This window comes from Garra rufa, chromosome 12 (assembly GCF_049309525.1).
Source record: "Garra rufa chromosome 12, GarRuf1.0, whole genome shotgun sequence".
Lineage (NCBI taxonomy): Eukaryota > Metazoa > Chordata > Actinopteri > Cypriniformes > Cyprinidae > Garra > Garra rufa.
Window position 1 is genome coordinate 7,056,789 of NC_133372.1, and position 17,270 is coordinate 7,074,058.

The following is a 17,270-nucleotide window of genomic DNA, read 5'->3' on the forward strand; positions in this document are numbered from 1 at the left end:
AAATTTCAACGTTTTGGTCCCCGAGCCACTTAGTTATCACTTTTGCCTTATGGCACGGTGCTCCATCGTGCTGGAAAATGCATTGTTCTTCACCAAACTGTTGTTGGATTGTTGGAAGAAGTTGCTGTTGGAGAGTGTTTTGGTACCATTCTTTATTCATGGCTTTGTTTTTGGGCAAAATTGTGAGTGAGCCCACTCCCTTGGATGAGAAGCAACCCCACACATGAATGGTCTCAGGATGCTTTACTGTTGGCATGACACAGGACCAAACAATCGGAAAGAGGCTTCATAGGAGAATATGACTTTGCCCCAGTCCTCAGCAGTCCATTCGCCATACTTTTTGCAGAAGATCAATCTGTCCCTGATGTTTTTTTTTGGAGAGAAGTGGCTTCTTTGCTGCCCTTCTTGACACCAGGCCATCTTCCAAAAGTCTTGGCCTCACTGTGCGTGTAGATGCGCTCACACCTGCCTGCTGCCATTCCTGAGCAAGCTCTGCAGTAGTGGCACTCCGATCCCGCAGCTGAATCCTCTTTAGGAGACGATCCTGGCGCTTGCTGGACTTTCTTGGATGCCCTGAAGCCTTCTTAACAAGAATTGAAACTCTTTCCTTGAAGTTCTTGATGATCCTATAAATTGTTGATTTAGGTGCAATCTTAGTAGCCATAATATCCTTGCCTGTGAAGCCATTTTTATGCAACGCAATGATGGCTGCACGTGTTTCTTTGCAGGTCACCATGGTTAACAATGGAAGAACAATGATTTCAACCTCCTTTTAACATGTCAAGTCTGCCATTCTAACCCAATCAGCCTGACATAATGATCTCCAGCCTTGTGCTCGTCAAAATCAGATGCAATTCATCTAATCACTCTTCATAACATTCTGGAGTATATGCAAATTGCTATTATAAAAACTTTTCCCATTTCCAATATTTATGTAATTCTCAAAACTTTTGGCCACGTCTGTATATATATATATATATATATATATATATATATATATATATATATATATATTTTTTTTTTTTTTTTAATAAGTCAGATCAGATAAATAAATAAATATATAATTAAATAATACATTTATTGTAAATTAAAATTTGTATTTTTATTTTAATAAATCAAATAGATAAATACATCAAATCATTATCATCCAAATAATAACCTGACTACATAACATATAATTTGAAATTGAGTTATGTGAGAAGAAAGATGAGGTTGAAGAAGTTGTGATGTTTGATGCCTACTGTGACTTCAGACAAGCCGACTGTTATTCAGCGTGAACAGTACTTGATGATACTACAATACTCTGCCACACCCAGCGTTCTCTTTTTGCCACATTAGACAGAAATTCATGTGTCAAACAGTCATAATCTCTCTCCTTCCTGCGATCACTCATTCATCTCACTCCTGGCCCGCTGTCAGCACTAGCAGTCATGCACGGCAAACATGGCATCCTGCCAACGTGGAGTTATTAATTTCAGTATTTCCACAAAGGCAAATGATTGACAGAGTCATGTTTGCCTCGAATCCTCATTACTCCACGGACGCGCCTTCTCTTCCTGGCACCTCCCCTCTTTCTGTCCTGCTTGATTTTCCTGCATTCTTCATCTTTTCCGCACTCCTCTTTGAGAACAGTGTGGCCTGTCGCTGTGTGAATGTTTAGCACCAGTGACTCAGTGCTTCGGTTCTTATTGAATTATTTAGGTATTGTTATTGATTCTGTTTAGAAACACAATGGGAAAAATGGAGACCCAAGAATTCATGTGCTGTATCACAGTGGCTCTTAACCAAACACTGTGCTGTTATTGTCGACTGTACAAAAATATATAAAAAAAATTAAATTCAAACATAAAAAGTAATAATAAGTGGTGCTAATTGGTTTAAAAAAATAATAATAATAAATACATTTAAGTTATAATGTAAAAATGTAATGCAGAATTATTATTATTAAAATAAAAATCAAATACAAAATACATTTCCGCATTAAAATGCATAAGCTTATTAATATATGCAAAATTCAGTTCACTATATAAACTATATGTTTATTTTACATTTTATTTTTAATATTTATTTTAATAAATCAAATAAAATATTAAAAGTAAATACAATAAAAATATAAACAATATATTTATTGTATTATTGTATTCTTTTAAATCTAATCAAACAAAAAAACTAAATAAAAATAACACAAAAAGTAAATAAAAATAATACATTTATTGTACATTGTTATATTTATTTTAATAAATAAAATAAAAAATAATATTAAAAGTACAAAAAATAAAAAATGAAATTTAATACAAAATGTAATTAAATAAAAATGTAATTAAATAAAAATAAAGATATTAAAATTAATATAAAGTAAAAATAAGCTGTTTATTGTAAATGTCGAATTAAAATTAAAATCATATCAAATAAAAAATACAATAAAAAGAAAAAAAAACAAATAAAATAAAATTAATAATTAAAAAAAAAAAAATATATATATATATATATATATATATATATAATAATTTGTATTATTTTATTTTTATTTTAATAAATTGATTTAAATAAAAAAAATCTATAAAATAAAATATACTAAATAAAAAAAATACAATTAAATTTAAAATAAAATATTTATTGAATTTTTATTATTGAAAAAAAAAAAAAAAATATATATATATATATATATATATATATATAAATAAAATCTTCAGTGCACACTTGCTTCTTGATAAACACGTTATATCAAACCAAATAAAAAAAATAAAACGTAAATAATAAAAAAAAATAAATTACAAATTTTTCATTAAAATATTACAAATATTTACTGTCAATTTTATTTATTTAATTTAAATATTTATTATTATTATTTTAATAAATCAATAAGACATTAGCCAAAATATATTATGACTGGACAAATAATCTTTGACTTAAAAAAAAAAAAGTTTATTCTAAGTTGATAAGCCTATTTATTTTATCGTCTAAACTATGTACAGTTAAATAGTTAGTAGCATAATATAAAAAATAAAACAGCTTACAAAAGGAGAAAAAAAGGAGGAAATGATACAACAATATATGTAAGATAGCCTACAAGAGGAGAAATGCAGAGAAAAAACAATGCTAGCTGTTATGCTAAAGTCTGTAACAGGAGAGCATATTCACCCACATTATTCTGTCCATCTGTGACTGTGATGTCAGATCGCTTTGTTCTACTTTTATCTATCGCTGTATTCTTTAACTATCCCTTGCATTTTATCACCTCGTTTCATCTCAGGGGTTTCCAGCGAAGCTCACGTTTATATGGCCTGCTGCTGTGACGTCTGAGGACTCCGGCATTCAACTCCATCATGTAGTCTTCAAACCCACGCTTATGAAACACAGCACATCTTTCTGTTCGACTCCACCATTAACTTCACCGTGAACGGAAGCTGTGCTCCTGAATAATATGAGTGGATTTTGGCTCTCATGGGGTCTTGTTGCACACAAACCGTACATGTTTTATTTAAAGGCACTTTATAAAACCAAACTCTCCAGAACAGGAGCAAAACTAAAACCAAAGAATGAAGCGGTACGACTCGCAATCCATATATTCTTGCAAACCCGAAGAAAACTTGTCTTTGGATGTATTTTTACCCAACTGCAACACAACAAACAGCATAATGCATGCCTTAAATCAAGGACAAATAAAACTGAAAATTATCCCTGGTTTAACATTTAAACATACTGCAAGGTTTAATTAATGGGTTCTTCAAGGTTGCCTGCTATATGTGCTTCACTACAAATACCGATCACTTACGCAGGATCCCCCTCAAAGAGAATAGTGCTCCAGGCGATTGAATCTTTAATGATCTGAACTGAACTATAAACCCAAGGCATTGAATCATGCATCAATAAATAAACAGCTATGGGTTATTGTATGTGCGCCTGGCGTATTTAAACACTCACCATCATCTCGACCACCAATTATAACCCAGAGTTATTAGATTACAAATTAAAGCGAACATTTGCAGCGCAGCAACCTGAGAATGAATGCTGGTAATTATTCCAGAGGACGTTGAAACAGCATTTAAAATGATAACAAAAAATAATAATAAAAAAAAACAAAAAAAACAAAAACAATAAAATAATAAATAAAATAAAATAAAATAAAATAAAATAAAATAAAATAAAATAAAATAAAATAAAATAAAATAAATAATTTTGGTATTTTATTTCATTTGAATAAAAAAAATAAAAATATAAATAAATATTTAAAAAATAAATAACGTTAAGCCATAGTTAAAAAAATAATTAAAAATAATTTAAATAATGCTAAAATGATTATTAAAATGTATTATTATTATTATTATTATTATTATTATTATTATGCATCATCAACAACAAAAAATATATTTCTACATTAAACCGCATAAGCCTAACAATACATGTAAAATTCAGTAAAAAAAAAAAATCATAATTAAAATAATGAATAATAAAAAGATAAAAAAATAAATAAATAACTTTAAGTCATAATGTAAAAACTGAATGCAGAAATTATTATTATTCAAATGTATTATTATTATTAATTTTATTATTCATATTATTATTCATATTATTCATATTCATATTCATATTATTATTATTATTATTATCATCATCATCAACAAAAAAAAAGATATTTCCGCATTAAACTGCATAAGCCTAACAATACAAAACAATGCAAAATTCAGTTCAAAATTAAAAAAAAAAAATATATAATAATTAATGAATAAATTAATTAACCAGTTGATTTAACAGTTCGGGGAAAAAAAATAAAAATAAAATAAAATAATACATTCATTGTAATTTTTATTTTTTTATATTTATTTTTTTAAATCATATACAAAAAAAAAGTAAATAAAATAAAATAATATATTTATTGTATGTATATATATATATATATATATATATATATATATATATATATATATATATATATATATATACACACACACACACACACATATACATATATATATATATATATATATATATATATTTTTTTTGTGTACATTTGCAGCGCAGCAACATGAAAATGAATGCTGTAATTATTCCAGAGGACATTGAAAGAGCATTCAAAATGCTTTTGCAAATCATCTAAGATGCCCGTAAGTTTAAAATTAGCCTCTCTAGCTTTTAAATTACACATATAAAGTCGTGTCAAAAAATCTTCAGTCCACACTTGCTTCTTGATAAACACGTTATTTTTTTAAATGTCAGAATAAAGTAGCGGCGCACGCAATGCTGACCTACAATTAGCACCCGCTAGCTTAATACCTTTTGATTGAAAGCATAAAAATAATTAGGCAATCTGCATAATTGCTAATTAGATACTAATGCATATGTAGTCGCAATTAACAACAGCTGCACGGAATAAAGGTAGAATAAATTCGCTTGTGAATGCCAAAGGAAGTATACTTGGCTCTCAAACACAACCGCTGCAGCTCATGCATTAGCTCTCAGTCGCTTTCTTACAAAAGCTTGAAAGTTTTTTTTTTTTTCAAACTCTCGAATTGTAGAGCTTAACAGTATCCCGTAATTATCATCTCAGAGGGTTGCTTTTGTTCAAATGTTTTTTGTGCTGAAGGAAATCAGCTTTCTGAAGCCTACACACGCGGAGCGGGATGTCGGGATCTCCCGCCGAGTCCAAATGGAGCCCACTCAGATACACGTTTCCCTGTGTTCTTAAGTTGTTGCCAGGAATTGACGTTGACAGTCCTGTCAAAAGCATTCAAAAAGCCGAGCTTGTGTTTTTTTTTTTTTTTGCAAGAGGTAACAAACAAGTTTAATGCCGGAGCAGGGGTAAACACCTAAGAAAAGGAAATAAAAGATAAACGCTTGCAACTTCGGAGATTAATTCGATCTGCACAACAACCTGAAACCCTCGGTTCCCCTGTGGTTGGTACAGATCATCAGAAGTTGACAAATTAATCCTCACAGCCAGTTTTTACAGAAGACTGCTTCCTGAACTCGCCGAGCATGCAGGCGTAGAGAGATTTGTACGCGGCACACAATGGCTCCACGTACTAGAAATCAGCGTTGCATGGCATCTGAGCACAGGCGATCCACAGAGGCGTCTGTTTTCGCTGCTTTTGTTAACTGCGATTCAGGATTCAGGTAGATGTAAAGCTCACATTTTTACATAATCTGTGACCTTGCGTATGGCCTTACATATTATTACAGGAGTACTTGGTTCATCACAGCATCCCACGGTCAAATATTTTTTTGTAATGACTCTAAACTGTATGAAGAAGTATTATTGTGAAATATTTTTACAATTTAAAATAATGTAAAAAGATAATTGCGCAATTCTGACTATTTTTCTCGGAATTGCGAGTTTACATCTCGTAATTCTGACTTTTTTCTTAGAATTGTGAGATAGAAACTCGCAATGGCGTGTTATAAAGTCAGAATTGCGGGATATAAACTCAGAATTGCGAGAAATAAAGTCAGAATTGGGAGATAAAAACTCGCAATTTTGACTTTTTTTTATCATAAATGCAAGTACTCACAACTGACTTTTTCATAAAAACTTATCGCAAATGTGAGTACTTGCAGTTTTGACTTTTCTTTTCTCTGAATTCTGAGAAATTCTGTCAGATTTGGAAGATGATAACTAGCAATTCTGACTTTTTTAATCGCAAATGTGAGTATTTGCAATTCTAACTTCTTTTTTTCAGAATAGCGGGATATAAACTCACAATTGTGAGTTATAAAGTCAGACTTGATAACACAATTCTGACTTTTTTTTCTCAGAATAGTGGGATTTAAACTTTAAATTGTGAGTTATAAAGTCAGAATTGTGGGATATAAACTTATCGCAAATGCGATAAATAAAGTCAGAATTTGGAGATGATAACTAGCAATTCTGCCCTTTTTATCGCAAACGCGAGTATTTGCAATTCTGACTTAATAACTCGCAATTTATAACGTATTTATAACTAAGACTTGCGGGATATAAACTCACAACTGTGAGAAATTGTGAGTCAGAATTGTGAGATAACATGCAATTCTGACTTTTTTTTCTCAGAATAGTAAGATATAAACTTTAAATAAAGAGTTATAAAGTCAGAATTGTGGGATATAAACTCACAATTATGAGAAATAAAGTCAGAATTGGGAGATAAAAACTCGCAATTCTGAACTTTTTATCGGAAATGCAAGTACTCACAACTGACTTTTTTCTCAGAATTGAGTTATAAAGTCAGAATTGGGAAATAAAAACGTATCGCAAATGCGAGTACTTGCAGTTTTTACTTTTTTCTCTGAATTCTAATAAATAAAGTCAGAATTGGGAGATGATAACTATAAACTAATAATTTGCAATTCTGACTTTTCTATTATTATAAGAAAAAAATAACTTTAGATAAAAACGTATCGCAAATGCGAGTACTTGCAGTTCTGACTTTTTTTTCCTCAAGTTGCAAGTTATAAAGTCAGACTTGTGGGATATAAACTCACAATTATGAGAAATAAAGTCAGAATTGTGAGATAACACGGAATTCTGACTTTTTTCTCGGATTAGTGGGATATAATTTTTAAGCTGCGAGTTATAAAGTCAGAATTGTGGGATATAAACTCAGAATGGCATGAAATAAAGTCAGAATTGGGAGATAAAAACTTGCAATTCTTACTTTTTTATCACAAATGCAAGTACTCGCGACTTTTTATCATAATTTCGAGTTATAAGGTCAGAATATGGAGATAAAAACTTATCGCAAATGCGAGTACTTGCAGTTTTTAACCTTTTTTTCACTGAATTCTGAGAAATAAAGTCAGAATTGGGAGATGATAACTAGCAATGCTGCCCTTTTTATCGCAAATGTGAGTATTTGCAATCCTGACTTTTTTTTCTCAGAATAGTAAAGAATAGTAAAGTCAGACTTGCGGGATATAAACTCAGAATTGTGAAAGATAAAGTCAGAATTGGGAGATAACATGCAATTCTGACTTTTTTTCTCAGAATAGTGGGATATAAACTAAATTGTGAATTATAAAGTCAGAATTGTGGAATATAAACTCGCAATTGAAAAAAAAAAAAAAAAAAAGTGAAAATTGGGAGATGAAAACATGGCAAATGCGACTACTCACAATTCTGACTTTTTTTCTCACAATTCTGACTTCTGAATTGTGAGATATAAACTTACAATTGCATGTACAGATCATTAGAAGTTGACAAATTAATCCTCACAGCCAGTTTTTACAAAAGACTGCTTCCTGAACTCGCCGAGCATGCAGGTGTAGAGAGATTTGTACGCGGCACACAACGGCTCCAAGTACTAGAAACCAGCGTTGCGTGTCTTAGCGCAGGCGACCCACAGAGGCGTCTGTTTTTGGTGCTTTTGTTAACTGCGATTCAGGATTCAGGGAGATGTAAAGCTCATGTTTTCACATAATCTGTGACCTTGCATATGGCCTTAAATATTATTACAGGAATACTTGGTTCATCACAGCATCCCACGGTCAATTATTCTTTTGTAATGACTCCAAAACGTATACCTGACCTTCTGATTTCTAACATACACTACCAATCAAAAGTTAGTGGTTGGTAATATTTTTAAATGTATTATTGAACTATTGTAATATGGAAGCCCGTTTCCACCACTGAATAAAAAGGTAATTGCGAGTTTTTATCTCACAATACTGAATTTTTTCTCAGCATTGTAAGAACTCGCATTTATAGCTCACATTTCTGACTTTATTTTTTATCACAAATGTAAATAATTGCAATTCTGGCTTCTTTTCTCAAAATAGTGGGATATAAACTCGCAATTGCGAGTTCTAAAGTCAGACTTGGGGGATATAAACTCCCAATTGTGAGAAATAAAGTCATAATTGTGAGTTAACATACAATTCTGATTTTTTTTTCTCAGAATAGTGGGATATAAACTTTAAATTGCGAGAAATAAAGTAAAAATTGGGAGATAAAAACTGTCAATTCTGACTTTTGTATCGCAAATGCAATTACTCGCAACTGACTTTTTTCTCAGAATAGTAGGATATAAACTTGCAATTGCGAGTTATAAAGTCAGACTTGCGGGATACAAACTCACAATTGTGAAAAATAAAGTCTATTTTGAGAAATAAAGTCTGAGATATTTTTTCTCAGAATAGTGTGATATAAACTTTAAGTTGCGAGTTATAAAGTCAGAGTTGCGGAATATAAACTCACAATTGCGAGAAATAAAGTCAGAATTGGGAGATTAAAACGTATTGCAAATGCAAGTACTCGCAACTGACTTTTTTTCTCAGAATAGTGGGATATAAATTTGCAATTGCAAGTCATAAAGTCAGACTTGCGGGATATAAACTCACAATTGTGAAAAAATAAAGTCAAAATTGGGAGATAACACGCAATTCTGACTTTTTTCTCAGATTAGTGAGATTTAAACTTTACCTTGCAAGTTGTGAGATAAAAATACCAAATTACCTTTTTTGCAAAGCTGAATTTTCAGAAGGCTTCAATGTCACATGATTCTTCAGAAATCATTCTAGCATTCTAGTATCTAGAGTGTTGAATACCATTGTCCTAATTAACACATTTGTAGAAACTGTTATTCATTAAGATTCATCAGAAGGTTCAAATTAACAGAATTAATGACAGTTTAATGCATCTGTTTTTATTAAAAGCAAGGTTTTTTCTTCAAAAACATTTTTAAAAAATTCTTACCGACCTTAAACTTTTGAACAGTGGTGCGTAAGCACTTAACTTTATATTTAAACATTGTGTGTACATACTTGCGCACAAGCAAACACACACTTCAAAGAGCGTTCAGTTCATAAGTTGAGTGAAATGAACTTTTCTGCTGCACTGCAGTACTTTCACAGTCTGTGCAGTCGGAGTTTAGATGAACCTTTTGATATGCTTAATTAATCAAACCGGTGTGTGTATGAACATCTCCTAATGCACACCAATCCATACTGAAGCCAATGGACCAGGCTTGAGATTACAGTCCAATATATAAGAAGGGTTCATCTGTGATCCAGAAACCAGCAATTAGTTATCCATCTTTCAGTCCGTTTCTTTGAAATCACTAATCGTTACATTTAGGCTTCGGTAGGAACACGTCCCAAAGGTCCACACCAAAATCCACACATCTTAACACTTGTTTTTAAAAGTTGGTGAAGACTGAGTTACAGAATGTAGAGTTTGATGCTCCCAGTGCTCCTGAAAACCTCAGTGACGTAAAAGAAACTCAATTTAATTTGTTCATCTCATCTCTTACTGACCTCTAATTGATGTTGCCATCCGAGCCTGGTGATGCTCCCAATATAGCCCCTGTGTGTGTCCAATATTTGATTATGCACCGGTCTCCATGGCACCGCGGCCATTTGTGTGCTAATTAATTACCAGGCTTAAGAGCTTGTAGATAATTGGTGTGTACACCACCATCAATTCCATTAAAAAGAGCAATTATCACCTACCTTATGCAAATGATTGTTTCTGAGCTCCCCCCTCTCTCATCAAATTAAAAGGAGACACTTGAGTCGTGCCGCTCTGCACTAGATCACACTTTCAATATCATATTAATAGCAAGAAAAGACGTTGAGTCTCACGGAATACGCGCGTGACGTTTCTAATAAATCTTTAGAGACCAATAAAGGGTGCGTAAAAAAGTCTGAGAATATCCTGGTGCGAAAAACTGTCCAAAAACTAGTTAAACCGTTCGAATGAATCGTAAGCCGCGAACACGACCTTGGGCGACACAGGTGCTCGAGCAGACCTATGGCTCTCTGTGATGGGAAAAGTAGGTCATGGAGTGCTATCGCTGGAAATATAAAAACTGAACATCTTTGCCGCATGAGACCCCAACAGGGAAATCATCGCTAAATAAATCAAGTACGTGCTGAGCCCAATAGAGCTTCACTCTCGCAGCCCAGAGAGACGTGACTGACCATTAGCGTATAAATACACATCCTTCCATCACTGCTCTTTTCACATAGGAAGTGACCTCAAACCCTACGGTGACACATTAAGGACAATGGCATATAAATCAAATGTCTTCTTCTGACCGACCTTTCCTAATTTTACTCAAGGTGAGAGTGAAGGTTCACAATGCATAGATGAGCAACACGACAAAGATCATTTTCCACACATGCACATAATATTGCTTTTATTACTTTTTTCTGTAACTGTCCTTTCTTCTTTATCAAGCTGAATTAAATATTTTTGGGGGCATTTGGTTGAATCTCACAAAACCTGTCAATAACAGATCAGAACAGAACAGATATTTCACCAAGAAACAAGAAAAAACATAAATAGCACTTTTTAAAACTTAATTAATTTATTTATTTTATTTTATTATTGTCATTCAGTCATTTATACATTCATAAACTACATTCTCTATATTGTAATGAGTTAAAATACATTGAAATTGTAAAAAAATTATATATATATAAAGATAATAAAATGTATTATCTTATCATTTATTTTTTGTTTATTTTTAAATAAAATATTTATATTTATAAAATGAGTATTCAAGTATTTGAGCATTCAATCATTATTTTACTGTACTAGAATGTAAGAATTTCAAGCTATGTTTTTTTTTTTTTAGAAAGTTAGAATGGTTATAAAAATAAGCTTCATTATCTTTATCTTTATTTTATGTATATTTATTGCATTATTGCATTGTAATTATAGCACTTAGCATTCGTTGTACTCAGTTGTTTTTATTTTTAATTGTATTTAATGTTTATTTTTAAATCAAATATTTATATTTATTATTTATAGTATATATATATATATATATATATATATATATATATATATTTAAAACTCTTTTATTTGAGTATTCAATTGTTATTTTACTGTACTATAATTACTCTTACTATAATAAGAATTTCATATAATTCACACACTATTTTTTTTTAATTGTAAGTCAAAATGGTCCTAAAAATAAGCTTCATTATCTTTATGCAAAATATTTATCATATTGTCCTTTTGATTTTGGGGTAAAGTATCACCTGGGCATGTGAGATTCGTCGATTTATACACTGTTTTTCTAAATATATTTTTCTAAAGTAATTTTATTTATAGTTTATTTTTAAATGAAATATTTATATTTATTTGAACCTTTATTTGAATTTTATTCAAGTATTCAATCGCTATTGACACAAAAATTAATTAAATTAAAAATGGTTCTAAAAATAAGCTTCACTATCTTTATGCTAATTTTCCTTTTGATTTTGGGGTAAAATATGACCTGGGCATGCAAGATTCATCTACTTATACACTGTTTAAAAAAAAAAGAAAGAAAAAAAGTTTACTAAGTTTATCAAATTAGATAAAAACTGATTATTGGAGAACTTTTTTTAACCAAAAAAATTCTGTCTCATTTTTTTTTAACTAGCAAAGAAGTGAAAATTGTTTCTACACCAAATGTTTTCAGTGTTCCATCTGTAAAGCTGTATACTGGTAGAATACTAACAAGGCTCAGTCCCAAACAGACACAAGAAATGGCAAGACATTTTGTCAGTTGCTTGCTTTCTATTTGCTCCATCTAAAGCAAATTCCACTGACAGACATAAAGACATTATGCACAGCATCAAGAGTTCAGTGTGAACAGAAAAAAAAGGACTTGTTGCTGGTTAATATGAGGTGCAAAGCGAAAACACAGTAAAAGAACCATTGCTGAGAGAGCTTATTTTCAACATTACACACATCTTCTGAATCTCTTAATGTGCATCTAATGCACTTCTGCACAAATACGCATAATTATGCAATTTTGCCTCTACCCATCTCTTATTCATTACAACTACAAACGCTTGTGCAAACTTCATTCTGTGTATCGTGAGAGCACTGTATTTACATTGTAAAGTGTTATTGCACAACATTAAATTGCTGTACACATCGAGTAGGAAGGCGTATAATGAAAACTATCATCTGTGATATTCATCTTGCTCTCTGGCTCAGCTCGTCCTCCTCCGTTAGGTGTAGAGACAAAGAGAGACTAGATTTGCCCCACAAACGTGAGCAGACTCACCAGAGTTGGGGTCCGAGTTGCCGTCCGCTTCGGTCCTCTTGTCCGGAGACGCCTGTTCGTAGAAGTCGTCCTGTGCCTGCACCAGAGGAAGAGGGTGTGAGAGGAGCGGCCCACTGCCCACGGGCTCATGGTCCCCCAGCCCACTGTCACTGCAGCTTTCCTGAGACCCGTCCGGCAGGTGAAACGTGACGCGCCGCTGCGACTATAAAACCAGAGAGCAGAGAGACAGAGCCGCAGGTTAGCGCCCGTCTCCTTGTTACCCAATCAACCGCTGACTTTCAGTCAATATTGTGGATTGAGACTGAATTACAAATTTAGGAGCTAAGGGATTTGTTGACTTTTCTATATTTTTATAGAAATTAATTTACTGGACAAATGGCTTGTTTTGGATTTGATTTGGTCAAAATTGTCCCTGAGCACAGCAAACACAAGTCACGTTTCACGCTACAAAGCTCTAAAGAGCATGTGATATCATGTGCGCAGTAGATACTGCATAATGCGCTAATGATATGATGTGTTAATAGTCGCTCAAAATGATAGTGTTATGAAATGCCAGCATTTAAGGTGAGACGATGAGAAGTGACATACTGTAGATAGATAGATAGATAGATAGATAGATAGATAGATAGATAGATAGATAGATAGATAGATAGATAGATAGATAGATAGATAGATAGATAGATAGATAGATAGATAGATAGATAGATAGATAGACCAACAGTAAAAGCAAATTAATACAGTAACACAATATTAAATTGTACAATAAAATTTACAATTTTATTTAATTCCCTGTGATGTAAAACATTTTTTTTAAAAGCATTAAAATTTACAATTAAATTAACTATTTAAAATATTTTTAAAATAAATATATTGAATATATTTTTAAAAAATCATGTAAAACATTTTAAAAAGGCATTAAAATGTATAATAAAATTTACATTATATATATTTTTTTCCATAAATAAACAGAAATATTACAATGCAATTTACAATTTAAAATAAGTGTTTTCTATTTATATATATATATATATATATATATATATATATATATATATATATAATCCAATGTTAAATAATAAAATCATGTGATAAAAAAACTTTAAAAAGCATTAAAATTTACAATAAAATTGACTATTTTTAAAATATTTTCTTTTATTTGCATATACAATTTACAGTTCAAAATAAGTGTTTTCTATTTTAATATATTTTATAATGTGATACTGAATGTTAATATTTAATATATGTGATGCAAAAGCATTTAAGAATGGCATTAAATACATTAAATACACTATAATTTACCATTCAAAAATATTTTTTTTTTCTATTTCAATATATTTTAAATTGCAATATTGAATATATTTTAAAATATTTTTTTTTCTGTGATGCAAACGCATTTTAAAAAATTGCATTCAAATTTACAATAAAATATACTATTTAAAATAGTGATTTCTATTTCAATGTATTTTAAAATGTAATTCATGATGTGTTTTTTCTGTGATGCAACAGCATTAAAATATACAATAAAATGTACAATTTAATACAACTGTTCTCGATTTGAATATATTTAAAATATTATATAAATTATATATATATAAATTAAATTATATATATATATTTAAATAACTGTTTCTATTTAAATATATATTACAAAAATGTAATTTATTCCTGTAATCCAACAGCATTAAAACAAAACAGCAATAATACAATAATATTTACAATTCAAAATATTTATTTTCTTTTTATTATATTTTTAAAATGCAATATTTAATATACTTTAAAATTTACAATAATATTTACAGTTTAAAATAAGTGCTATCTATTTTAATATATATTTTAAAATGTAATTTATTCATGTGATGCAAAACTGAATTTTCAGCATCATTATTCCAGTCTTCAGTGTCACATGATCCTTCAGAAATCATTCTAATATGCTGATTTGCTGTTCAAGAAACATTTTAGCAATGAAAGTTGAGAATTTAATGAATCTAAAGTTCTTTACTGTCACTTCTGATCAAGATAATACATCCTTGCAGAATAAAAGTATAAATGTAAACCAAAAAATAGTCCTGTGTTCTCAATGACGGCGGGTCAACACAGGCTCTGCCCACAGTGCTGGTAGGCGTTGGCGGAATAGCACTGCTGGGTTGGCACGGCCCGGCCAGAGCGTCCCAGTTCACATGCCATGTGCTCACACTGGGCACAGAGGCTCCAAACCATGTGAAGGTTCCGGCAACACCACCGAAAGGTCTTGATGATGCAGCGTGCCTGTACCGTCCTGCATCTGCGAGCTTTCCATAGCTTGCACACACAATAATTTATGCACACTCCAACATGCTTGTACGCAAACAACCTCTCCAATGCAATTACTGGGAAATAATCGCACGCGTCATTTTAACCAAGCACAGCTCTCGTTCCATTTCGAGAATTGCTGATCTCTGTCACTTGCTAATTTTGAGCATACTCCAAGAAATTCTAATGACATTTCGCAAAGTCCAGCACCGAGCTCTCCGCTAACCTTTCTGAGCGGGAACTTGTCTTTTTTTTGCACCATCTCTGTCGACTGTCTTAGACAACTCTGCTGTAATTATTGGCAAAAGCAAAGGTCAGCCAATCTCAGCGCTATGCAAATGACCTCATTATATAATTTGGAGCATTTCAGAAAGCAAGTGACATTCAATTAGAGGTAAAAAAGAGGCGAACGGTAGCTGAGGCACGACAGCCTGAGCTACGGACCACTTAAGCTGGACAAACCACAGCGGCTCCTATCACAGGTCTCTGGGCGCACAACAATTTCACTGACCTTTTCACCTTTTGACCACTTGCATCACAAAACGATCATGCGAGGAAGTATAAGGATTACTTGTTTACGATAATTAATGGGGGGAGGAGGGTGGCTTCAGACTAAGTTTGTTTCAGTCATTATTTACTTGTGATTTAAAATTGTTGAAGTAGCTAATATGCTGTGAAAAGTAATAAAACGTATAAAAGTAAGTGTGAAATAAACATAAATAACATGTGAGTTGGTGCCACAGCCAGTCTGAAGTGTTAAACTGCATTTTTATCACAGAGATGTGTCGTTTTGACAGTCTGAACATGCACACACCTACATATCCATGTGTAATTATATGATGCTTCATGACAGTTTCCTTGTTTAATACAATGCCTTTAGAAAATCATCATACCCAGTGAAAACCTTTAAAACCTGGAAAATAAAATACATTAAGTCTAACCTTTTTTGAGCAGCATGTACACATTATATCCTCATCATTAAAGTAAAAATACCAGTTAAAGTAAAAAAAATATCAGTGAAATGCCTGGTTTGGTAAAGTGATCAGCCCCTTAGAGTATACTAGGGATGCACCGAAGTGAAAATTCCTGGCCGAAGCCGAATAAAATTAAACACTGGGCCGAAGGCCGATTACAGAGCATGTTTTTTTTTTGTGTTTTCCCCCATGTATTTTTCCAATTTTTTTCACCATTGCTTAAATTAAATAGCCAAAATTTGTTTTTTACAGTTTTGTCTTGCTTTTCAAAAAAATGAAATACAAAATCTAATTACAAAACAATGATTTAAAAATATTTACTTAACACTGAACATTTTTTACATTCTAGTAGACATTATAGCCTACCAACAAAGCACAATTTAACTTAAAATTAATAAGTTAGTAAAATAATATTCTTTGGCCATTTTTAAGACCCCTTCTCGAATCAGGCATGTGTTTTTTAATGTACAAATAAATGCAGTCTTGCTGAGCAAAGGAGAATGTTATAATAAATGTATTAATAGAGCTGTTGTAATGATTGTTATCATTATTTGTGTCTTACTTTTTTTATTTTACAGAACAACAGTAAATCACAACACTAACATTTATAAATGTTGACTTTTATTTTGGCAGAAATGCGCAGGAAGACAAAGACAATTTTGAAGGACTTGCAAGACTTTATGGCTGGGTCTGGTCAGTCTGTGCATGTGACTACTATCTACTAAACTTTTTCTGGTTTGCGCTATGCAAAAACACATTTAGAAGAGTCTGATACCTTCTGGCAAAAGGTGCTATGTCTGATGAGACCAAAATTTACCTTTTTGCACTGAACTCCAACGCTATGTTTGGCGAAATGCAAACACAGCACACCACCCGAAAACACACCATACTGTACTAAATTATCTTTTTCAAAGGGGTATGATGATTTTCTATAGGCACTGTATGCCAAATATTCAGATTTACTATCTACTGTCTGATTGACACCACTACAACTTCTCACTCTTCAGTTTAGTAATAGATATGAAGG

General features: G+C 31.7%; 1 protein-coding gene across 2 annotated transcripts in view; it reads right to left on the reverse strand.

Annotated features, from left to right (window-relative positions):
• The window catches only part of LOC141347653 (protocadherin-9), a 300,609-nt gene that overhangs the window by 113,135 nt on the left and 170,204 nt on the right, over positions 1-17,270 (reverse strand). Inside the window, exon 4 of one of the 2 annotated variants that reach the window (XM_073852636.1) lies at positions 12,981-13,056. In XM_073852636.1, coding sequence (XP_073708737.1) covers positions 12,981-13,056 — 76 coding nt within the window. Of the gene's footprint in view, positions 1-12,980; positions 13,183-17,270 lie in introns of both variants that reach the window. The other variant, XM_073852635.1, reaches the window with a different exon arrangement.